At 49.9% G+C, this 24,100-nt stretch overlaps 1 protein-coding gene across 2 annotated transcripts in view; it reads right to left on the minus strand.

Moving 5' to 3' along the window:
- The window catches only part of HCN4 (hyperpolarization activated cyclic nucleotide gated potassium channel 4), a 135,752-nt gene that overhangs the window by 47,487 nt on the left and 64,165 nt on the right, over nt 1-24,100 (minus strand). For both annotated transcript variants that reach the window (XM_057421096.1, XM_057421089.1), the window contains exon 2: nt 23,229-23,652. In XM_057421096.1, coding sequence (XP_057277079.1) covers nt 23,229-23,652 — 424 coding nt within the window. The remainder of the gene's footprint in view (nt 1-23,228; nt 23,653-24,100) is intronic.

Raw genomic sequence — 24,100 nt, forward strand, 5'->3', positions numbered from 1 at the left:
GGGAAGTGCACCAAGTGCCAGGTGTTAAGAGAGATATCCAGGTAGATTTTGCATTTCCAATATAATAATCCTTTGTGCTGCCGTGGCAGTTTCCATCTGAAGGTCTCCAGGGGCTCTGCTGACATTAATCTGGTCTGCTCTATCTCCCATGAACGTGTGAGCTCCCTTATTCTAGGTGGGCAAAATGAGGCACAGAGAAGGGAAAAGCCACTTGCCAGAGGTTTGCACAGGAAGCCGAGAGCAAAGTTTGGAGCCAAATCTAGTGCTGCCAGCTTCGATCTCCACTGCCCATGGATTACAGCTACCAAGTAGAGCCCAAGAAGGTACCTCTCACATTCAGGAACAGCCACTTCAGCCCCACAAAAAGCCAGTGTGTGTGTGCATGCAGGGCACAGAGAAGTGATCCTGCAGCACTGCTGCTCTTAAAGCTGTGCAAGAGCATGATGCAAGCCTCTACCTCCTCCCGAGGTGATTTAACTCTTCCCAGGCAGCTTGCTTCTGGCTAATGGAAGTTCTTCTCCAGGTAGGAGCTGAGGGGCCACAGAGAACAGCAGAAAGCTCATATGAAAATGAAAGGCAAAGAGAAGTATTTCCTTGCCTTCCCCCTCAGAGACTCATGTCTCTGTGGCAGATATTTACAGCAGAGGAAGGTGAAGCAGCAGGACTCATTAGCACTGCGAAAGCTGGCAGCAATGGCAGATGTTTCTAGATATATATAAACCCCAAGCTCCTGCCACCACCATGTGCTTTGCCTCTTGCACGCTCGGAGTTGAGGCTGCCATGACGACAGCCCCCCTTCCCCTCCCCATGCCACCATCCACAGCCTCGACTTCCAGTTTTCTCCTCTGAAGAACTTTTGTCACCACGGCAACGCGACACACGCTTTAAAAATGTTTCCTAGCAGAAGTCGGTGCTTTTCCTGCCTGGTGTTCCATGAACCTCCATGGAAACACGTGTGGGGCTGGGCTGGGCCTCCACTGAACGGAGCTCTGTGTCGCACACTATTCCAGCCTGGTTTGGGTTGAAGGGACCTTAGAGGTCATCCATTCCCAACCCCTGCCACAGGCAGGGACACCTTCCACTAGAGCAGCTTGCTCCAAGCCCCGGTGTCCAACCTGGCCTTGAACACTGCCAGGGATGGGGCAGCCACAGCTTCTCTGGGCACCCTGTGCCAGCGCCTCAGCACCCTCACAGGGAAGAGCTTCTGCCTAAGAGCTCATCTCAGTCTCCCCTCTGGCAGGTTCAAGCCATTCCCCTTGGCCTGTCCCTACATCCCTTGTCCCAAGCCCCTCTCCAGCTTTCCTGCAGCCCCTTCAGGCACTGGAGCTGCTCTCAGGTCTCCCCTTCAGGAGCCTTCTCTTCTCCAGGCTGACCCAGCCCAGCTCTCTCAGCCTGGCTCCCATGGGTGCTAGCTAGCAGAGACTGGAGCTGGCTACTGCCTCTAGTGCGGAGCAATGATGGTATTGTCACCTCCCAGGGCAGCAACACAACGACAGGGCCAGGACTTTAAGATCTTTGGAGGAAGCGACCCTTTGCTTTTCCATGGGTCTGATGTTCTCATATACCTACAGCTCAGGTTTCATATGCTCTCAACATAGTCAAATGCCTTTAGAAAAAGACAAAAAGTCAAGCCCCAGAGCTGTAAGTAGGTTAGGTGGCTCATTCTCAGTGGGAATTAGGTATCTCACCTGCTTAGGCATTTTGGGTTTTAATCTCTCATGGCTCTTATCTGCATCTTTGGGAACTGTAGTTCTGAGAGGCCAGCAATGAATCATTTCTGGAAATAGGTCACAGGCTTTTCTGGAAGTTTAAGAATGACCACAGTCATCAGGCAAAAGGCCTGTCTAGCTCAGGAGCTATACATAGATACGCCTAGGGAAAGAAGTATCTGGGAGGCTGAGGAGAAAGGAGGCAAAAATACCTGAGGAGAAGACAAGAAACACAACTGGTTTGAAACTGGAGCCTCAAGACCTAGAAATGGCATCAAGAAGGGGCACTGAGTGGCCTGAGAGGCTGGTCCTTGTGGCTCTGTGCTGGACTGGCACTCAGTGAAGGTATTCCTGGCTGGAAAAGGCAGCTGAGCAGCACAATGAGGTAATCGATGCATGACTCAGGTGCTGGAGGTGAGTCCACGCCACAGAACATGTCACAGGGACCTCATTTGTGGTCTCCTCAAACCTTCACTGAGCTATGAGTGGGAAAACACCCACCTGAGTACACTGAGCTACCAGCACAAATGCAATCCAACCCGTTAGCATGGACAAGTGACGAGAGAGAATCCTGACTGAGGGCATTATTGATCAGGTTACGCTGTTACCCAGGTCAGCAGCACTCTTTCCCTAGGAGCACAGATCTGTTCTTGGCAAGGAAATGAAGTTGCATAAATAGGTGTCCTGAGGAAGGGGATCCCAGGCTTCTTACCTCCCAGCAGCAACATCAGGTCCCAAAGCTGGGCCATGTCACGTCCTGCTTAGAAGCCGTTTGCCTTTCACTCTGTGCTGGCTTTACTTGGTTGAGAGGTAAAGTTAAAACCCAGTAACTACAGAACACCTTGTGGGACAGGCTGGTACCTGTACCCCAGACAGACACCAGTGGTATGGGACAGGCTTAATGCTCTTAACAATCCTCTCTCACCCAAAGGCAAGATGAGTCTTTAGCAAAGTGAAAGAGGACTTGATGAGAGAAAATGCTCTTTCTTCCAAGCCACGTGCAGTTTAGGTTGTGGAATGCACTGCCAGGAATCCTGCAGGCGAGGAACTCGGCAGGATATTAAATACATACCTAAATAAGTAAATGGCTAAGAAGAACTTTAAAAAATTGGTTTATATTCTTCCTTTGCAGTGCTTAATAAAAAACAATCCCAGAGGAATAAATCTACCTGTGAGCAGACCACTTCAGAGATGCTCGGTTTGGAATTCATCACATGAAGCACTTCATCACCGTTAAGAGCAGGAGAGAGGACTAAATGAATGTCTGGTCTCCACAGTGCCTCCCTGTCCCCATTTACCTACAGGAAAGAGCCTGACCCTGAGAACTAAGATTTGTATCCATAAACACACTGCCGGAACTCGGAAGGAAGAAATCAGATCAAGAGAACAGACCTTTCCAATGAGCAGGAAATTGTCTTCTCCAAATCCAGCTTGCCTGGACGCAGCCCGAGTTCATGTTCTAGAGAAGCTGTCACCACAGAGGTTAGCAGTGACCTTTGTTTTCAGACTTCTTTCAGTCACACTCGAATTTGTGGGTTTAAAGTTCAGAACAGGCATTTAAAACAGGATTGTCACTTCAAGATTCCTATGATCGCACCTGAGATACAACATACACTCACTAGGGCACGCCCAGCAAGTGCAAACTTGCTGAACTCCACGGCTCACAGTTTACTCTTCATCAATGGATATGTCTTTAATTCAGCTTGCATTGCAATGCAGAGAGTAAAGCATATGCATATTCACCTGCTATGCAGCCCTATCTGGATGCCTGTAAGACTGAAAAAACCTGCACCAAAAAATGCACACCCCAAAATGGAATGGGTCCTTCGGGTGCTTTACAAGACCTGCTGCTCACAGATCTCTCCTCACCTCTGCTGCTAGCATTTGTTTAAAGGATCAGTTTGCTGTTGACTGAAAGGATGGTGGTTTTCCCTCCTGTTTTTTAAATAGAGATGATAATGTGGATTTCTATATGCTCCATCTGCCTTAGGTTTGGTTACATTTGTGTACAAAAGCCCAACAGCCTGGCAGGATGGCTCAGGTCTGCAGGGAGATTGAGTACTTGCCACCTAACTCAATGCTCTACTTTAATTTGATTACAACCACAGCAACCAAGCACAACTTCCACCCTTGACTTTTTGATGCTGTTAGTGATTGTAACAGCCATGAAAGGAAGTGACCTGGCAGGCCTGGAAACCGGAATGGTTTCATGTGCCACGAGGCAGAGAGTGTGAGCAAAGATAATGCAGCTCCTCCGCCTGCAACCCTGGTGACACTGTATTTTAACAGAGACTGAAGTTCACAGCCTGAGGATGCTCAGCACAATGGCCTGATTTGCAGATGGGCTGAGCATTTCCCTGCAAAGTCTCCACTGATCCGCTTTGAGCACTCACTCCTCACTAGGACCACTTCCGACAGGGCAGATGAAACCACGGCTGCACTTCACACCACAGGGATGAAGATTCTCTACTGCAGCCCTGGACAAACTCCGAAGAGGGGAATGCCAGGCTGCTGGGTAGGCTGCTCTTCGGTCCCTTGTAGCAGAGCACCACAAGATTTCACTGCGCAGTGATGCAAACTCACTTGCCTGCAGTGTCACACATGTCGCATCCGGCCCAGGACAAGTAACAGGGACACAACCGCCTTTTAGAGCAGTAACAGCAATGTAACCTTTTCAGTACCATAGCCTTAGAGAAGACAGCTTGTAAAAGAAAATGCAGTGAAAATAACTCCCTGAGTAATACACCTCTGAAGACCTGCTCCCTCCTGTAACCTTCACAGAGGAGACACAGAGAAATAGGAGGAAGAGGAGGCGGTGGGGAAGCGCAGCCGGCAGCCTCCCATGCGACCTTCCCATGGGGAAGTGCCTGGGTGCATCTTGCATCTGCGTGAAGAATCTGGGCCAGGGAAAACTGGTTTTTAACCAACAAGCAGTGCAGATTATATTTCTGCAAGTATGAATTCTCTTTATGAAAGTGTGACAGGTTAATTCCTGCTGTGGCTGGAGATACGTTCTAGACAAATGAACGTAGTCAGAACAAAGACGTTTATTAAAAGCATCTCTACCTAAAGCATTCTTAAAGCTCCATTAATATATGCTGGGCAGGAGCACAGTCCCTAAAGGCTGCCACTTTAATTAGAAATTCAACAGGAAATGCTGCCTGGTGACAGGTCTCAAGGCAAAACTCCCCAGAGCTGCAGCCTGGGAGAAGCAGGAGATTTGCACAGCTCTTTTAGGGGCATAACATAATAATATTATCATTATCATAATCATAGTAATAAGAATAAGAAGAGTTTGACAGGGATGTTGTATGTTCAGGCAAATGCAAGGGTTTTCTAAAAACCTGCTGCTGTCCCCTCTGTGCCTGAGGTTGAGCCCTGGCTCAAATCAATGTAGAGGAAAGTCCCCCCATCTTATTCACAGTATAGGGCTTTTCTGTCCTTGACATAAATCTTCCAACCCTTGCTTTGCAGCAAACCTGTACCAACCAAACAGCCAAAAAAAGCAGAAGATATTAGGAAGTGCTTTAAAAGGCTACACAGTTCCCCAGGCAGGTCTTTATCCTTTTCCCCTGGAAAGGAAGAGGCATTTTGTCCTAGGGCCCTGTCTGTCAGAGCTGGAATGGACCCAGACGCCACCATGGCACTGCAGGATGCTCACACAAAAGCCAACAAAGTCCTAATGAAACCTTTTCTTCTCATGGCACCATGTGATCAGCAAGTATTTTATGGTGTTTCGCTCCAAAAAGTACACTGCTGACAGAATTATTTAAACAAAGCTACTTGTTTAAGGCCCAATCTTTGCCTAGTTTCCTTCTGAAATGCTTTGCTGATGTAGCTATTCAACTTTTCCTTTTAATCCTGATGGGAAGGGGAGCCACCACTCCCTCCTGATTTACTGCTCACCTCCCATAGGGCACAGGGATGATAACCCACCTCCTTGGAAGACTTCACCTCAACGTCTAAGAGTGAGAGATTGATTTAAACTTGGAAGCAGGAGTGAGGTTTAACCTTCCAAAGCTCTTGTTGTCTCCCTTATGACTCTGGATACACTTAGAGCTAACATAAACCTCCAAACTGCCCTTAAATTGTGCTGTCTGTGGATGTCTGAATACCTCCTGCCTGAAAGAATATTTCCTTGAATGCATTTGGAATTTGCTGCCTTTTCAATTTCACTGACTGTTCCATGTATTTGCTGAATACAGCAGGAGAAATATAGATGGCTCTCATCTTTTTCTAGCTCACTTATTACTTTAGAGGCTTCATTTAATACCTTCCCCTTAAAGGAAAGAATTTCAAACTTTTCATTTATTCCAGGTTATTCTCCATCATTCTCATCAGTTTTCTTTGAATTCGCTTTACTTGTACAGTGTAGAAGTAGCCTAAATAACTAAAATTGGGCTATTTTTATACTCAGTTATCCTACCATGTCCATTTATATTATTTTTAGTGCTTGTCTCTACGCTGCGCTTCCCCAATCCCAGTTCTGCTTTTTCATCCCCTCCACCAGAGAACCAGGCAGTAAGAAGCTATATTGGAGCAGCTTCTGTAAAGCAACCATACTAAACAGAAATGGGAGCTGCTTTAAGTGTTCATATTTACTCTGCTTGGTTTCTTGGTCAGGTTTAAAGAAAGCTGAGTCCTTTGGGAACTCACTTCCTAGCCTGTTCATTCGACCTCTCCTGCCTTGCCCTCTGCAGTCTGGATCATTCTTCAACTTCTGCTGCCTTCTCTGATGTAATGACAGACTGTGCACACACAGGCTGTATTACACTGGAAAGCTCCAAGCAAGCAGTGGCTGTGTGGAGCCAGCCTCGTGGCACACTCTTTTCCATCCCTGGCAGCCTGTAGAACTGGTTCAAAGCGTCAACAGTGAATTTGGAAGGGCTGAGTTTCTCAGGGTATCTGCTTCTGGATGAGCCTCAGTCATGCTTGATGCCTCCAGAGCACATGAAAGAGAGCTGTGCTCAAGGGCCTTCACTCTGGACGAATCCAGGCTGTGGTGGAGTCCGTGTCTGGATGTGTGCTGGCACAGATGCAGAGCAGACACTAGACAAGCTGGGAGTTTAGAAGTGGTGCAGTCTCGTGCTGAGGTGACAGCAGGGATCAAGAAAGGCTGACATTGCCTTTTCTCCCCCCAAAAAGAGTACTAGCAGAGTGGTACAGCTGCAACACAGCACTAGGTTTCTGCCCTGGAGAGCAAGCCATACTGCAAGGGATGGAGAAGGGACCAGTGCAGTGCTTCAGTGGTCTGCATTTACTATAATGAGCATCTTTTCCATGAGCATGTCTAACCTAAGGCAGAATTATTATGAAGTGTCATCAGTGATTATAAATGAAGCCAGATCCCTGACCCTGGAAAGCTCTGGCAGAGCAAGAAACATGAATGAGGACTCAAGCATGGCAGGCAGAGGGTGGAGACACCAGGAGCAGCTGCAACATATGGGAGCAGGCAAGGAGAACCAGCAGGGCAGGACATGCTTCCGAGGCAATGGTAAAGTCCTCGTTTCAGAAAGCTTTAGCACCAGGACTACATGACTCTCTGCATTAACTAACACTATTAGTTTCTTTCCTTCCACGTAACGGTGTTTCCCCTTCACAAAGGGAATAGGGAATTAAGCTGCAGACAAATTCTTCTAGAGCGATATGGGCTAAGAAACATTTTGGCTATTTTGAAACCCAACTTTAGGCAATCTCAACGCCTTCTCAGTCCTGTCACTTCAGCAGCCTGGGAACAGCGGTGGGATGCCTCAAAACCCCAAGGTTAAACTGAGTATGGGATGATGCAAATGCAGGACACTAAATTTGACCTCCTCAGATTTGAAAGCCTGATATGAAACCCTGATAAGAGCCTGCTCCATCAGTTCAGGGCTTGGCATGGGATCTGATTTCCCCCTTCCGTGTCTGACACAGCTGAAATCTCACAAAATGGAAGATTTTGCCTCTTTTCACTAAACTTCCAAGAACATCTGTTGGGTTCAGGTTGGATCTCCCCAAAAGCCCAGGCACCTCAGTGTCTGGATTAGCCTGGTGTCCACATCTTTAGCAAATGATTGGTATTTGAATCTAAGCCTCTGCCTACCACAGAGACAAGAGACGATCTGAACATCAGGATTTCATTACAGATCCCATCTCCCATCTGTAGCCTAAATATGGGTGATGCAAGCACTTTTGACAAGACTAATGAGAAAGAATTTGGCAACTGTCTCTTTGAGGATGAGTTCTGATCATCTGCTGGATGCCAGGAGGGAGATGAGGAGGAAAGTGGTGAGGATCATTGGGGATGAGGTGAGGGACATGTGTAGAGAAACCCAAAACTGAACACCAAGGAAAAATACTCGTTACAAGGCTCTCTCAGCAGCAGTATCTTGATAAGAGAAAGGCAGAAAGCAACAGCATTTAGGGCATCAAAACCAGGGCTGACCTGGAGTACAGGAGGCTTCTGTGAGTAGCTAGGATTGCAGCAGGATCTGCCCAACCCAGCACCTCTTCGCTTCCACCCAAGGTGACCTGGCAAATCCTTATCACCACAAAAGCCAGAAGGGGAAGCCCAGCAGTGACAGCCATGGCCAGGCACAGTGACAGGCGTCTGGCCAGCATGTCCCATCACCCTCCAGCACACCAGCTGGGCTGTGCCAAGCTGTCAGCCCCCATACACGCACACAAACACACACACATGGGCTCAAGATGAAGGGATGCCTCTGCTATAACTGATGACCACAGATGACCTCCAGCTGCCACCGCTTCAGGAACCAAGCGGATCTCCCCCTGCTCAGCCTGTGAACTGGCTGACATTGCCCTCCTGCAATTCCAGCCATGGGGAGCTGTGCCTTTAGCACCTGGCTTCAAGGCTTGCCAGCAGTAAGCAGAAAGCACACAGCTTGCTGCCCTGCTGCCCTGCTCCCAGGAGGCTCCGGATGAGGACTCGGAGCACTGCCCTTGCAGTCAAGCTTCCCAGCCACCTGGCCTGCCGCATTCCGAGGCTTCCAATGCTGACTTCTGCACTAGCCCCTTACACAATTATGCCACAGGCTTGTTTCCCCACCATCACCCAGGCTTGCTCCTGGTCCTCTCTCCTGCTGCGGTTGTGATGCCAGTGCTGGCATCTGGGGTTGGCAGCTGCCTCCCATCCATCAGCACATCCCCTTTTCTGTGCCAGCAGTCAATTAAGCTGGCACATCGATGCAACCTCCCCACCTTCCTGGCTCCGTAAAGCAACCCACAGTGTGTGGAGCTGCCAGCCTCGGAGGCAAGGAGCTGATTGCTAGCCGTCCGGCCGGGGAAGCTCCGGATGATCTGCGGACAAGTGATGGGAGCAAGAAGCTACTGATGCCCAGCCCTCATGCTGAGGAAATGCTCTGTCCCCTTTAGCCTGGAAATAGCCTCTCTTCTGTTTGAAAGATGTCACTACAGAGTATTTCCTCCCAAGGCACTGCAGGAAGTTTTGAGGCGCTGTCCCTCAGCTCACAGCCCCCCCGGGAAGGAGGGAACACACACAGGCAGCTTTTCCTCCAAATGACCACAAAAATTGCTAGCTAATCAAAACAGGCTCTTCCTCACTCAGACAACTGATTGTAGCCCTGGCTCTTCTCCCCTGCCTCACCCCATTAGCTGATCAGGGTCAAACGCTGGGCTCTGAGGCTGCTTCCCCTCCGCCTGCTCCTGCTGCTGGCGGGGATGGCTGGAGAGGTAGGAAGGAAAGGCTGAAAGCAGCCAGCAATAGCTCTGTCTGAGCAACATTTACCAGGCAAGGAAATGGCAGAGCATTCCAGGCTTTCCCCCTCTGGAGTTTGCCACACTGCACTTGCAGCCCACAGCAGGAGGTCTACAAAGAGCAGGGAGGATGGAGCAGTACAAGGCTTCATGGAAATGCAATTCCTGCTAAGCCCATGGGTATTCAGTGAGGCTATGATCCTGCTGTGGCATGGAAGGGCCCCCCTCCATGGGGCTGTGCATACCCAGCCTAGAGCACAGCCAGCAGAGATCCGTATGGATTGCTCTGCAATGCTGGTGACTCTTCCGGAGGAGATGGGAGGGATGCAGTCCCCTGACCATGCATGGCTACTTCAGTGGATGCACTGCTTCAGGCAGGCTGGGAGGGAGGTCCAGGGAGCCTCCTCTCCTCAGCAGCAGGTGGAAGGCTGCTGCAGGTCCCCAGTCAGCACTCTGCAGCACATCCACATCTGAAGGCTGCAGATAAGGGGAGAGTGCTTTATGATAAGGTTCCTTTTAAAGGCACCATCTCCTGTAGGAGCTTGCAGTGTGTTGTGTCTCAGGAAGGGGGAGGAGGAAGAGGGTAAAGGCCAGAGGAACATGTTCCAGCCTGGCTCCAGGCCCCACCATCTGCATTCCTAGCACTCACAGCCAGGCAGGATGGAAACTGGAGGGGTTTTTCCATCTTCCTAAGGTGGGCTGTGTTCTTCCTTCCTGGCTGGCTGCTAAAATGACCTTGAAGAGGGCAAGGAGAGGGGCAAAAATGTCTATGTGAGAAGCATCATCGTTGTGTGCTTCCATCTCATCTCCAGCAACATTATTCCCAAGGGTCATGAGAGAAGCTCCAGAAAGATTCCTCAGACGCGTAGCTGCCCTCTCCCCACATGCACTGTTTAAGGCAGCTGCAATCTGCCCACTGCTATGTGCTGACCCCTCTCCTTCGCAGCAGGTACATGAGAGAGATCACCTGCTTTCCATGCTGGAGAAGCCATCTCTTCCCCCAGACAACAGCAAAGCCCAGCTCCCCTCTCTGTGGCCCACTTGTTCTCTGTGGGTTGAAGTACATTTCTACTGCCTCATTTCACAGAAGCCCTCTTCGTTCTGCTTTCCCCTGGCCCTGCCAGCCTTCCTTATTTCCTTCACATTCCAGAGTTGGACCAGGTCTGCCTTATGCTGAAGACAAAATACAAACATGTCTTTCCCATCTGGAGGGAAGAGAACTAAAGGGAAAGGTTCTCCGGTGCCCGTCCTCTTACCTACAGCTTGAGGTGATTTATTAGCTGAAAAGGCAGCTGGAAGGATGTCTGCCTCCTGGCAGGGAACAGACCTTTGAAGAAGAGCTCAGAGTGCAGAGGAGCAAGACTTGCCCATGGGCCAGGCCTGTGAGGAGGGGAAAGAGCCTGCAGAAGGCACAACCAACCTGAATCACATGTGTTATTTTCCTCTCTCCACCTGTATGCAAAGGTCAGCCCTTTTTATCCTTCCTTTGCATGGAAGAGTACTATGGAAATAGAGAGGAAGGTGACACGGCACAAGCTCCCCATGACTCATTAGCCACTTCGCATCTCCCACAGATGCTCTAGCACAAGGCACGGATGGAGATACAGGGAGAGTGAGGAAGCACTGAGCTCATGCGATACCCAAAGTTCATCACATTACAACCCACTTACCCAAACCCACCAGCAGAACATCCCCCTCCAGCTGCTGAGGGTATAGGCAGCGAGGCCCTGGAAAGTGTGGAGCTGGCCAGGCTTGCTCTAGATGGTCTCTTTACATCTCCATGTGGCACATAAGGGCCATGGTAAGTGCCATGGTAAGGCTTTGCCAGGGGCTGCTCCCAAGCTTTTCCAGCATCCGTGATGTGCTCTAACAACATGCCAGTGTACAGAGGCACACTTCCCAACCACCACTCCCAGCTTTCAGGGAAGATTTAGGTGAATTTAGGGGGATGCTGCATCCTTCTGGCACTGAAAGGGAGGACCTTTGTCAGTGACGCAGTCACGCTGGCATGTCTCATCTCTCCTAGGTTCACCCTGCTACTTGCCAAAATCAGCTGGGTCCAGTAGACAGGACTGGGTTTGGGTGCTGGGGATGAGAGGATGACTGAAACTTCTTTATCTCTTCAGTACCTTTCACTGGGGATCACTGACAGAAGTCTCTGGACTTTGGCTACACCAAGTTCACAGACAAACCACACAACTTCAGCTTAATTCCTTGTAGCACCAGAAAAGCCAGACACACTGTTGGGTACAGCAAATTAGTGGATTTTGGGGTGATGCATAGTAGGAAGGAGTCTAAATAAACCCTGTTGGAGGGACAGCCTTTCCAAACTGGGCTGCACTGAGCCACAGCAAATCAAGAGGAATTAACACCCGGCAGTTTGCTGGCTGAAAAATAAATAAATATAAATGAAAAGGAAAAAACCCAACAACCACAGCTGCTGTTAACTGCTCCCACCCCCTCCAGGGACCTGGGGAAGAGCAGGCCCCTCAGCTGCTGCAAGGGACGTTAATCCTCCCAGCTTCCTGCCAGCGTTTACAAGGAAGCGCTGCTGCTGCTTGTCTGACTGCTTGTCACTGCCAGCACAGGGACAGGCTCTCACCTCACCCTCCCCAGGTGGGAGCACCTGAAGTGATCCACGTCGGGGCAGCCCCCACTGCACCTAGTCACTTCTCCATCTTCAAGGCGTGCTCGGCTCCTGGCCCACAGCTGACTCATCACACCATTTCCCTCACACCAGTATCCCTCTACACCAAATCCACTTACACACTGCATAAACCATCATCCTTTCATGATCCATCCTGGCTGATGAACCTGAGAAACACTCCCCACATTTCCCCTTCTCTCCTAAACCCTCAAACTAACAGAGTAAACCATGTGATGATAACATCCTCTTCTACGCTCATCCACCTTGATGAACCCAAGTCAACAGGTCAAGGGAGAGGATACATCACAAAACAACGAACAGCTACCTGAGACAGAAGGGTGTGCTAAGATAAAGATACATATGGCCCACACAGGGCTGTTTCCAGGGAAGAATAGGAACAGTGTCCCCCAGCCCTGGGGAAGGACCTCCTATAGGTTACTTAGCAGGGAAGCCTATGTTTCTATCCTATCTCAGTGAGATGCTCAGGGTCTGCGTCAAGCACATCCCAGCCCTAACAGCACTTCAGAAGTGTGAATGAACTGCAGTTGTTTAAGATCTGTGAGGTGACTACATTATCATCTTCATTCTGTGGGGAGGAACATTACAGGACTCCAGGCATCATAAGCCTGGAAGGAAGGCAGCAGGATACTTGTGGTGTTTCTGTTTTCAGATCACATCTCTCTTTCTCCAGCTGTCACAAAAGGCAGAATGATCAGACCCTCTCTGATTTCTGGCTTCTCCTTCATAAATACCGGATGAGGAAATGGCAAAGAGAGACCCACCAGCAGGTCAGCAGGGAACTGCCTGCTACATGCCTCTGCCAAGGGCCACCACTGCCATTTTGCATCCTCAGGGAAAAGAGTTTTCTCTTAGGTTAAAAAGCCCAAGTCCATCACGTCCCTTCCTTCCCCTTTCCCTCTGTCTGTGCACAAAACACCCACTGCACTCTGCCCCTGACTGACCAGATCATGTAGAGAACCACCGAGGTGAGGACTGAGAGTGCTGCGTGGTCCAGGCTGCTCTGCAGCTGACCCAGCTCAGCACCGCTCAGCGTGTGGCCGGCTGCCACCACCGTCCCTCGGATGCTGCAGTGCACCCAGCTGAGCACCGCTGAGTCACGGAGCCTTGGAAGTGCCAGGGGTAGGAGAGGAGGTCTGTGAGTGAAAAGCAGGGCGACTCACATCTTTTTCCCACTTTATGGAACATTCTTGTTGAGGAACTTCTGGACAGGCATCACCCAGCTCACAGCTCTGGCAGCTGCGGCTCTGCAGGACTGAGGAAAGGGAGGAATAGTTACCAAAATATCCCTGGCCATGTGGGAGTAGAGAAGGTGACAGACGCTGGAAGAGATGAACAGGGGACATGAGTTCCTTGGAAGGAAAACCGGGGGTGAAGATCAGCGCTGCCAACACTTCAGAATGCTTCTGTGGTGCTTGAACAAAGTGAATAAAAGGTTCTCCTACTGAAATCACAGAGGTATTTCCAAGTCCTCTTCCAAAAAGGCAATAAGGAAAACTCTGCCATGAACTGCAAAGAGGTTGCAGAAACATTTGCCATTCTGCTGTGACTCTGGGAATGTGGAAACTGCCTCACCCTTTCCTCTAGCCCTTGGGGTACTCCTGCTTATCAAAACTGGGGGACTTAAAGCAGAAGAGGAAGCTTGAAAATCTGCATCCTTAAGAGAGAAGCAAGAACGAAATGTCATCTCTCAGCTCCGAAAGAGTTACCACATCGATTTCTGCTTCAGAAAAATGAGGTTAAGTTGGATGCATTAAGCTGGCAAACTGGATAATTGCATGTCCTGAAACTGTCTTCGAACCAGCTCTTTTCACAGCGGTGCTCAGAAAATAACTTCATCAATAAGGCTCCTGCCCATTAAACCTTCGCACTCTCTGTGCCCTGCTCAGGAGTGAAGCCTGTCCTTCTCGACAAAGACTTCTTCTTCCTTTCACCTCGAGCTAGTAGGGAAAGTAGAGCTGTCTGCATTGCATTGGCATGTTTCCGGCAAGAGAAAAAGAGGGTAAAAACCAAACACATTCTCAGGGCTCGGGATTTCTGGCTCCGGTTCCCCACACACAATGTGCTGCTGAGAGTCTTGCACGGGGACTGGCAACTTCTCCTCTGGAGTGGAAGTGAGATCCACTCAGAGCCAAAGCTTGGCCTCAGGATTGTGTTCCTCCATTCCCCAGCAAGAGCGGCCAGGGGCAGCCACTTCCATCCCACCCAACCCTGGTGCATCCCCAAAGGCAGGAAGGGTCCTGACCCTTCTGCATGGCTGATGTTGCCCTGTCCCCCTCCCTAAGTGCACAGCACCTTTGAAAGGCAAGAGCTTGCCTTTGCATGGCAAGGCATTTGAATTCTTTAACTCACAGCATTATGGAGGGGTGGTGCTGGAGCCTGAGGGCTCACTCCAGCCCAGCGACCCTTGTCTGGGAGAGGGATTCAGGCTTCTGCTCTGCCTTGAGCTCCACAACACACCAGCACTTGCCAAGGGCTGTTGTGTCTGTGGTCAGTGAGGTGTATTGCAATCGCCTGTTCTCTCCCACCGGCCCTATCCACCTACAGGAATAAAGCTACCCTGGATTCCTCTGGTGTCAGTGGTGTCTCAGAGTGCCCACAGCTTCAAGGGGGGAGGCGAGCAAAGTAAACCAGACAAGAAGAAACCACACACATATCTAAAGAGCTCTTGAGAGATTTTCCAGGATCTAACCCCTTCATGCCAGTGAGTGGGGTATTTTCCCTTCCTGCCAGCAGGGATTTGCTTTCCTTCAGTCCCACTTCAGCAGGAGCAGCTTCAGGTCCCACCTGGCACTTCCCTTGCCCAGTGACTGGCTCGGAGCACATGAGGATGCTCTGCGAGGAGATGAAGTAACTGACTTCAACCTCTCTTGGTAAAAACAGCTCCACATCGACAGGCTCCTCCTTACGCTCCAAAATCCCCTTTTCTCCCTCCCCCGTTAACCAACTTGATTGTCTTTTTTCCATGGTCCTATTCTGGGCCAAGCTCCTGCTTTATTCACACAACTTAGGGTTTTGGCACGCTCTTTTCCAACCCTGTCTTGCTAAATACAAAAAGTGAGGTGAGGAAATGCTGTTCTCCTCAACTACCTCATTAAAGCTTTTCACTTGCTACAAACACAATCAATAGCGCCTTCCTGGAAGAACCTTCAACCAGAGGAGTAATGTGTTTACCACCACTTGCCAAGGCTAATGGTAAAGCACACTGACTTTAAGAATACGGTGGGTTTGGCAGCGTATGATTCCCATACTCCCAAAAGGCAAAACCAGACTTGGCAGTGGATCAGCAACCCAAATGGCAACAAGAATCTCCTTCTGAATGGCTTTAGGAGCTGTATCAGCCGTCTTGCTGACAACAGCACTATATATATGCACATCACATACATACCATGCATGTGCTATATTGCCATATACCGACACAAGGCTCTGCAGAGTAGGCTGCCTACATACACAACCCGAGGGGCTCAGTTCCAGCTCCAGGGAGAGTACAGCCCTCGCAGGTTGGCCTTCACTGGGCTTTTTCTATGGGGCACAGCTCTACTGCAGTGTGAATCTGTGCTCCTACAGGTTCAGGGACCCAGGCACTGCCTTTGCTGCTTCCTGAGCTCACCAGATTTTTCAGTGATTTAGAGCTCTCCTTAAGCTTTGCAGTCAGAGCACAAGGTTGTGAAGCCCCCTCGTCCTGTTACAAACATACCTGGTATCACACCACCTCACACATCACCTCTATGACAGAACACAGCAGGCTCTCAGTGTGCTGAGGGGCCCCCCATGGCCGCAGCTGGAGCATGCCCCATCCCCAACGCATGCAGCCTAAATGGTACTAAACCTTAGAAACCATCATGCCAGACGCCAGCACTTCTCTGAGGACCCTCTGTTACTGCAACACAACAGCACTGATAAAGCCTGCCAGGAACCCCCTCCACAAACAATGGCCTGAAGAAGAATGACAGGCAGCTGGGCAGGATCTGGGCTCTGAGCTGCAGGCAGCTGGTGCTGGCAGAGAAATACAGGGACATGAGCTCCCCAGGAGAAAGGAAAACTCACCACGGTGCCCAGTGGAGGGGCACGTAAGGAGCAGGCTGGGAGGAGTCTGAGCGAAGAGGAAAATGAAAGGCTGGAGCAGCAACCAGCGATCACAGTGATTAGAGACCATTAGGAGATCAGCCTCTCTCTTTTGAAACCTCTATAATTCCATCTCGGCATCAAAGCCCAGACTGGTGGCCCCTGTGACTCAGAACCAGGGCTGGGTACAGGCTAGACCTGGGCACTAACATAGCCTTACACCCTGGCCAGTATGGACTTCACTGCAGAAAGGGGGGGGGGGGGGGGGGGAAGAGGGAATTTAACCCACAGCTGCTACTAGAGGGAGCCTGAGGCTTACCAGGGCCAGCCCCAGTGATGATTTTGTCACACAGGTACCTGGCTACTTAGAACAGATGCAAGAAAAACCATCCATGAGACAGCAAATGACTTGCTACAAGTTGGATCTGAACCATGGACCTAGCGACAAATGGCTCCATGCCCTAATCCCAACCCCTCAAGCCATCTATTCCCCGTCATAGCATCCTGTTGACAGCAGACACATTAAGCAGTGCCAGAAGGTAACTGTAAAATAATAAAAGGCTTTTTTTCCTTTTTCATGGCAACCTCTGTAGCTGTGCAGCTATGCAAATATTTGCCTGGCTCCTTGTAATGCATTATAACCCCTTCTTTATGATATTCTCTCTTTGAAACTATTCTCATTTCCCAGGTGGGAGCTTAATTTGCATTATGGCAAAGATAAACCCCACCAAACCCCACTTTTTTAGGTGTCTTTTGGCACAGAGCAGGGGACAGATCACTAGGTGACTGTGGGCAAGTGAGGGGAAATCCAGTGCCTGGATAGGAACAGAGAACATTGTTTTCTTCTGTGGTCTGTCCTCCTTCCACGAAGATGTGCTGTACAGCAGAAACAGTTCAATGTGGTACAATCTTCTAATGCATCAACAAGAGGGGTTTGCCATTGATTTCAGCTCAGCCTGGGTTTCCTCAAAAGGAAAAGATGCTGGAGTTTTGGGTCACTTTGTGCAGGAAGAGGGAAAATTGCTATAATTTGCATTATGGCTGTAATAAGCTCCTCTAATGACATTAAAGACAAATGCTGCTTTCATAGATGAGGTAATGCAAATATAGGAAGGAATCCAGCCCATCCTCCCCCCCTCCCTGCCACATTACCAGTGTTTATTGAGTCTGCTTTTACTCCAGGGTGGCCAGAGGTTTTATGAGTTACTCCCCTGGGTCTGCCTTGCAATTGAACATGACAGAATTGCAAATCATAGCAATACAAACTTTGCTAAGCTATTTGGAACTGCCTGTGCAATGGGAGCTTTCTGTGCTACTGCAGAGCAACCATTTTGCCCGGCTCCTTGCCTCTCAGAATCCATGGATTTGGCCTAACATTACATCCCCAGGCCACTAGCCACATTATCACAGAATCACAGAATGGTTTGGGTTGCAAAGGACCTTAAGATCATCCAGTTCCAACCCCTGCCACGGGCAGGGACACCTTCCACTAGAGCAGCTTGCTCCAACCTGGCCTTGAACACTGCCAGGGATGGGGCAGCCACAGCTTCTCTGGGCACCCTGTGCCAGCGCCTCAGCACCCTCCTAGGGAAGAATTTCATCCATATATCCAACCTGAAGAAGGCTACAAATAGGTCAGAAGAAACTAAGTGAATTCAGAAGAAACTAAGGGAATTATTGTTCACATCACAAGGAAAAGCAATTGGGAGCCATATTCTCACAGCCTCAGAGGCTCTCTCCTAGTCCTTCCACAAAGGCCCTTCTAGCCTTTGAATCAATGTTCTGAATCTCTCTGAATCTTTCTGGAAGTGAGGTCACCCTTCATAATGATGTGCCCAGTAACAGACCTGACGAGATGCGTTCCCTCCATTCTCAAGCTTCTATGTAATGTGAAAACTCAAGGGAAGAAAAGGACAGCATTCAGGAAAGTTTTCACGCTTTCATTGATGTAATAGCTTGAAAATCACCAAATTGCCCTTTTCTTCAGGTTCCAGCTGTAAAATTTGAAAACTGTATTTTTTTTTTCTGACAAAAATCAGCAAAAATCCTCTTACTTATTATAATCTTATCATTGTGATATGTATCAAACCCAGTTAGCTCCTTCCCTTCCCATCATAACCCCTCGCACCTTGGGATGGGTTTGTAGGATGTTAATATTCAGAGTCTGCTTCCTCTCAACAGTTTCTCCAATACAACAGCGTGAAGGTCCAACTCCCTGACTAAGGTGGATGTTACAATGTGCCTCCACGTTCCCCCAGTCAGGAACCACTGAGCAGCCCAGACACCCTGAAATGCTCTTGGAGTGGTTCAAAGGCCAAGATGACAACAGCTTCCCTGGGAATGAACACGGCATGACAGGAGAACCCATGTATGAAGCTGGTGCAGGGCCTGGAGCACAAGTCTGATGGGGAACGGCTGGGGGACAGGGGGGGGTTCAGTCTGGAGAAGAGAAGGCTCAGGGGGACCTGATGGCTCCCTACAACTGCCTGACAGGAGGAGGGAGCCAGGAGGGGCTGGGCTCTGCTCCCAAGGAACAAGGGATGGGACAAGAGGAAACGGCCTCAAGCTGCACCAGGGCAGGTTTAGATGGAGCTGAGGAACAATTCCTGCCCCAGAGGGTGCTCAGGCATTGGAACAGGCTGCCCAGGGCAGGGCTGCAGTCACTGTCCCTGCAAGTGTTCACACAGCGTGGAGACGAGGCCTCAGTGCCATGGGTTAGTGGTGGCCTTGGCACTGCTGGGGAGCGGTTGGACTGGATGTGCTTAAAGGGCTTTTCCAACCTGGTTGATTCCATGATTCTATGTTTGTTCTGTCTCTGGCTGTACAGCCCTGCACACAGACCCTCCTGGATCTCTGCCTATAGACTTGGTGACTACCAGACACTGAAGTTCAGAATATGCTACGGAGGCAAGGCTCTGGCCAGTACAGTGTGCCTCCCTCCACTGCTGCCAAGCTTCCCACTGCAGGGTAGGTATGGCAGACACTTCAGAAGGACTCTATTTATATCCTGCCCTACTGGTGAAGTCATGCGTTGGACCACTCATGCAAAATGGATCATGCAAATGAAACTGCTGTGTTTGGAATTTAGCTTATTTTCGTACCCCAGTGAACACGGGTGCATTAGAATGTTTTGCTTCTTTGTTTTTCTGTTTCCTTCAGGTTGTTTGCCCAGCTGCAGGCCCCAAAGCACTTGGTTCAGATCTGGGGAGGATGTCAGAGCAGAGCTCTGCTGAGCCACAGTGGTGCTGGCACTTCAAACCACTGGCTCTCGAGCCCACAGGCTCCTGACTAGCACTGATCTGGAACGGGTGAGAGCCTGGCTGCTTTACAGCACTGCAGCCTTAGAGAAGCTGCTCTCTCCTCACTGCAGGGTGAGTGATAAATTCATGCAGAGCATGGCCAATTGCAGGGGAAGAAACGGAGAGGCTCACTGTGAACTCAGGAAGGGACCACTTATCCTTGTACTCACTCAGAACTATACTAATGCACAGATGGAATGTTCATCTTGGAGGCAGAGTAAGTAGATTAACATCTCTGTGTACACTGGATCGCCCTCTCCCCCTCATGCAGGACCCAGAGTCTCAGCACCAGTTATAAGCGAGGCAGCAGCGGTTGCTCCATCAGAAGTCCCAGCATAAGCTCAGTACATGCGAGCAGTGATGCTGCATCCAGACACAAGGCAGCACGCTCCCTCCCTGACTACTCCATCTGTTAACTCTGCCTCGGACTGCCCCTCACGCAGTCCTGTTCACACACAGACTCTTCTTCAGTGGACCAGTGAGCCCTACTGAAGTCTTAGTTAGCTTATCTGGTCATATGCAAAGAGCCTAACAGAGGATTCTACCTATCAGATAAGCCACTGAGTGGGGTAGTGTGGGGGGGAGCAAAGGAGAAGGAAAGTCTTCAGCACCCACCGGTCCCCCTTTAACCCTGCACAGCAACCTGCCCCCTGCGCACACCCCGAGGAAGTCTAGTCCAACACTGCTGTGTCCTACAGGAATGAACACTTCCAGATCACCACTGCTGATCTGTGCAGTGAGGGAAGATTAATGGGAACTTTCAGAGTAAGTAGGCACTTCAGAGTAAGAAGAAGAAAGAACTGTCAGTGTGGTTCCAGGGAGCGCAACCATTTACTCCCACACAAAGATGAAGAAGCACTTCTCTTCCCTCTCTCCTTGCTGCTTGGTAGCCTGCACTGCACCAACAAGGGATGAGCTCTTCTCTCTGCTTCCCTCCCTGATTTGAGAGGGTGGAAAACCTCCTAGGATCATACTCTCTCCAGGAAACTGCTGCTTGGGAAAAACTATGGTGTTCGGGCTGCTGGGCTCTGCAATGCATACCAGAGTCTGCATTGCAGTCTCAAACTGCAATCCAGCACCATCTGTCCCCTCCGCTTGCAGCACTGCATCACTCCAGGACTCAGTTCTTCAGGGGGGGTCTGGGGAGCTCCTGGCTGTGCTGCCCTGGTACCCACCACAGCCAGCAAAAGGGTGAGATGCCCCACTGGTCTGCATCACCAGCCTGAAACCAGAAATGGCTGCTCAGAGAAAAGTGGGTGAGATGGCAGGGAAAGGGCTCTGGTTTGCTTTCATTTCATTTTGGTTTAGAACAAATCCAGTATAATCAACAGCAAATAAATACTCTTCAACAGCCTTCAGGAAAGGAAGTCAAGGAGCAGAGACAAGCAAGCAGGGAGCTCTGCACGGCTGGAGCTATGTGCACATCTGAATGAAGGAGCAACTTTAACAACAGCCTAAGCCACCACCTTGCCTTTCCTGAGTGTTCTTCGATTAGAGGACAGAGCAGCAACAGAGCCAAGGGACAGGACAACAGACCTGGAGACACCTCACTGCTCTGCTCAGTCTCTGACTTACTGAGTCACACTGGGAAGGACACTTTTGCTTTATTTATCTCCATCTCTGCACTTCCTGCCTGCCTGTGCTATGAAGCAAATGAAACTTGCACTGAACAGCACTGAACAGCACCTTGCACAACATCATCCCAAACTTCACCAAGGCATTTTGCTCTGCTGCAAGTAAAGCAGTCACAAATCGTACCACCACAAAGCGGAAGTGTGCACCAGTGCTCCCCCTATGAGTCAGTGATGCTGGGAGGAGGTCCAGCTCTATCACGAATTAGTGTTCTGACAGCTCGGTGCAATCTAACCATGACTTGCATGGCTGCTTTCCCTTCACATTCCCAGGAGCACACTCTGCATTAGATCATGCTCTGCATCAGATCATGCTCTGCATCAGGCTCTGCTCCAAAGAAGAAGAGGAAGTACGGGGAGGAAGACGTACCTGCCTTGACCAGCTTTCCTTGTCCTGGAAATATGCTCCTGACATGTGGAGAAGGATGCTGAGAGCTTTCTCTCTGCTTTGAAGAGCACAGAGACAGGAAAATTAACTAATCTTCAACCTACCTGTAAGGTTGTGGTCTCACTTGAATTATGCCCGACAGCTCAACCTCCACATGGGAACTCCCCTGGGAACAGCACAGGGCTCTTGCTTTTAACCAGACCTTTATGGAAACCAGTAATGAGTGGGGTCCCTCAGGGATCGGTGTTGGGACCGGTCTTGCTCAACATCTTTGTCTCTGACATGGACAGTGGGATTGAGCACACCCTCGGCAAGTTTGCCGATGACCCCAAGCTGTGTGGTTCGGTTGATACCCTGGAGGGAAGGAATGCCATCCAGAGGGACCCTGACATGCTTGGGAGGTGGGCTGATGCCAACCTCATGAAGTTTAACCATGCCAAGTGCAAGGTCCTACACCTGGGTCGGAGCAATGCCAGGCACAGCTACAGGTTGGGCAGAGAAGAGATTCAGAGCAGCCCAAGGAGAAGGACTTGGAGGTGTTGGTTGATGATAAAATGAACATGAGCCGGCTTCAGTGTGCGCTCACAGCCCAGAAAGCAACCGTATCCTGGGCTGCATCCAAAGGAGCGTGACCAGCAGGTCGAAGGAGGTGATCCTGCCCCTCTGCTCTGCTCTCGTGAGACCTCACCTGGAGCATTGTGTGCAGTTCTGGTGTCCTCAGACAGGACATGGAACTGTTGGAACAAGTCCAGAGGAGGCCACAAGGATGATCAGGGGATTGGAGCACCTCCTGTATGAAGACAGATAGGCTGAGAACATTGGGGCTGTTCAGCTGGAGAAGAGAAGGCTGCGTGGAGACCTCATAGCAGCTTCCAGTATCTGAAGGGGGCCTATAGGGATGCTGGGGAGGGACTCTTCATTAGGGACTGTAGTGACAGGACAAGGGGTAACGGGTTAAAACTTAAACAGGGGAAGTTTAGATTGGATATAAGGAGGAAGTTCTTTACTGTGAGGGTGGTGAGGCACTGGAATGGGTTGCCCAGGGAGGTTGTGAATGCTCCATCCCTAGCGATGTTCAAGGCCAGGTTGGACGAGGCCTTGGGTGATATGGTTTAGTGTGAGGTGTCCCTGCCCATGGCAGGGGGGTTGGAACTTGATGATCTTAAGGTCCTTTCCAACCCTAACTATTCTATGATTCTATGTCTTTAAACAGACACTATTTATCAGCAGATTGCTCTTCTTTCCTCTTCCCCTTAACACAGAGTAAGAGAATTTAGAAAGCAAGAAGTTTATAAATACATCACTGAGCCATTTATTTAAGAGATAAGCATGTCAAAGAAGAAGTGCCACAGGTTCTGCAAATCAGCTTTATCTAGACCTTTCCTTTGAGCCGTTTCTGGACCTTCTGGAGCTCTGGGAGGGCAGGACCCTGGTGTCTGGCTAACTGCTCCACTCACTGGCAGCTCTGTAACTCCACACTTGTGGCAGGGGGTCCACCCAGCCGATACATCATCTCTACAGAGTATATATATTATGATGGTGAAGCAGACAGTACAGTATCAAGTGACTACACACCAATATGCTGAAGGCCCTCTCAGGAACCTGCTAAAAGCAAAGCATCAGACTCAAGACACAATTTGTTAGCATTCACACTGGCAGAAAGCAGGAGAATGGGCATTCAAAGAAAGCACCACTGTGTAATACCAGCATAAACAGAGAAAAGATGTAGGATGCAAGTGCACCCCAGGCTCTGCTCACCTCCTCCCACTGGTGGATGTAGCGGATGAGGCGGGAGAGCCGCAGCAGCCGCAGGAGGCTGAGGATCTTGGTGAAGCGCACGATGCGCAGCGCCCGGGCTGTCTTGTACACCTCCGAGTCAATGCGGGTTTCAACTATCAAGAAGATATAGTCCACAGGGATGGAGGAGATAAAATCCACCACAAACCAGCTCTTCAGGTACTTCATCTTGATCCTCTGTGGGTCTAGGATGATCTCTGTGTTGTCCTCCACCACAATCCCAGTTCGGAAGTTGAGGACAAGGTCGATGAGGAAGAACGTGTCCGAAACCACATTGAAGACAATCCACGGCGTAGTGTTTTCATCCTTGAAAAAAGTGATGCCCACAGGGATGATGATCAGGTTCCCTACCATCAGGAGCAGCATGGTCAAATCCCAATAAAACCTGGACAGCAAGACAGAAACACACAAGATCAGCTACAGTGTGGGAGATGAGGGAGCCCAGGTCAACATAACTAATGCGCTTATTATGCCTCTACTGCCAATCACTCCCTGTGCTCTGCCAGTCTGTCTGTACTCAGAGCACACAAGCTGCTAATGACGTACTTGATATCACAGGAACACTCATCTTCTGGCTTAGAGGGTTCAGAAAGGAACTGAGTACAGGCATGAACATGCCCACTTGAAAACTTCAACTGGGACTTCAGAGCCATCCGAGCAGAGACTGACATACCTGCAGTTACTACAATGACTGTTAGGTAAAGGGATAAAGAACACAAGCATGTGGAAGGCCTCAGAGTTCACGTATCAGTAAAGCCACTTGGGGTTAACACCCTCGGGCTACTGCCTGATCTTTGTTTGGAAGCAGCAAGCACTGACAGCACTGGGATCAG

The sequence above is a fragment of the Pezoporus wallicus genome, unplaced genomic scaffold (genome assembly GCF_028554395.1).
Source record: "Pezoporus wallicus isolate ANWC-B61680 ecotype Strahan unplaced genomic scaffold, APGP_CSIRO_Pwel_v1 contig_7731, whole genome shotgun sequence".
In the NCBI taxonomy this organism is placed as follows: Eukaryota; Metazoa; Chordata; class Aves; order Psittaciformes; family Psittacidae; genus Pezoporus; species Pezoporus wallicus.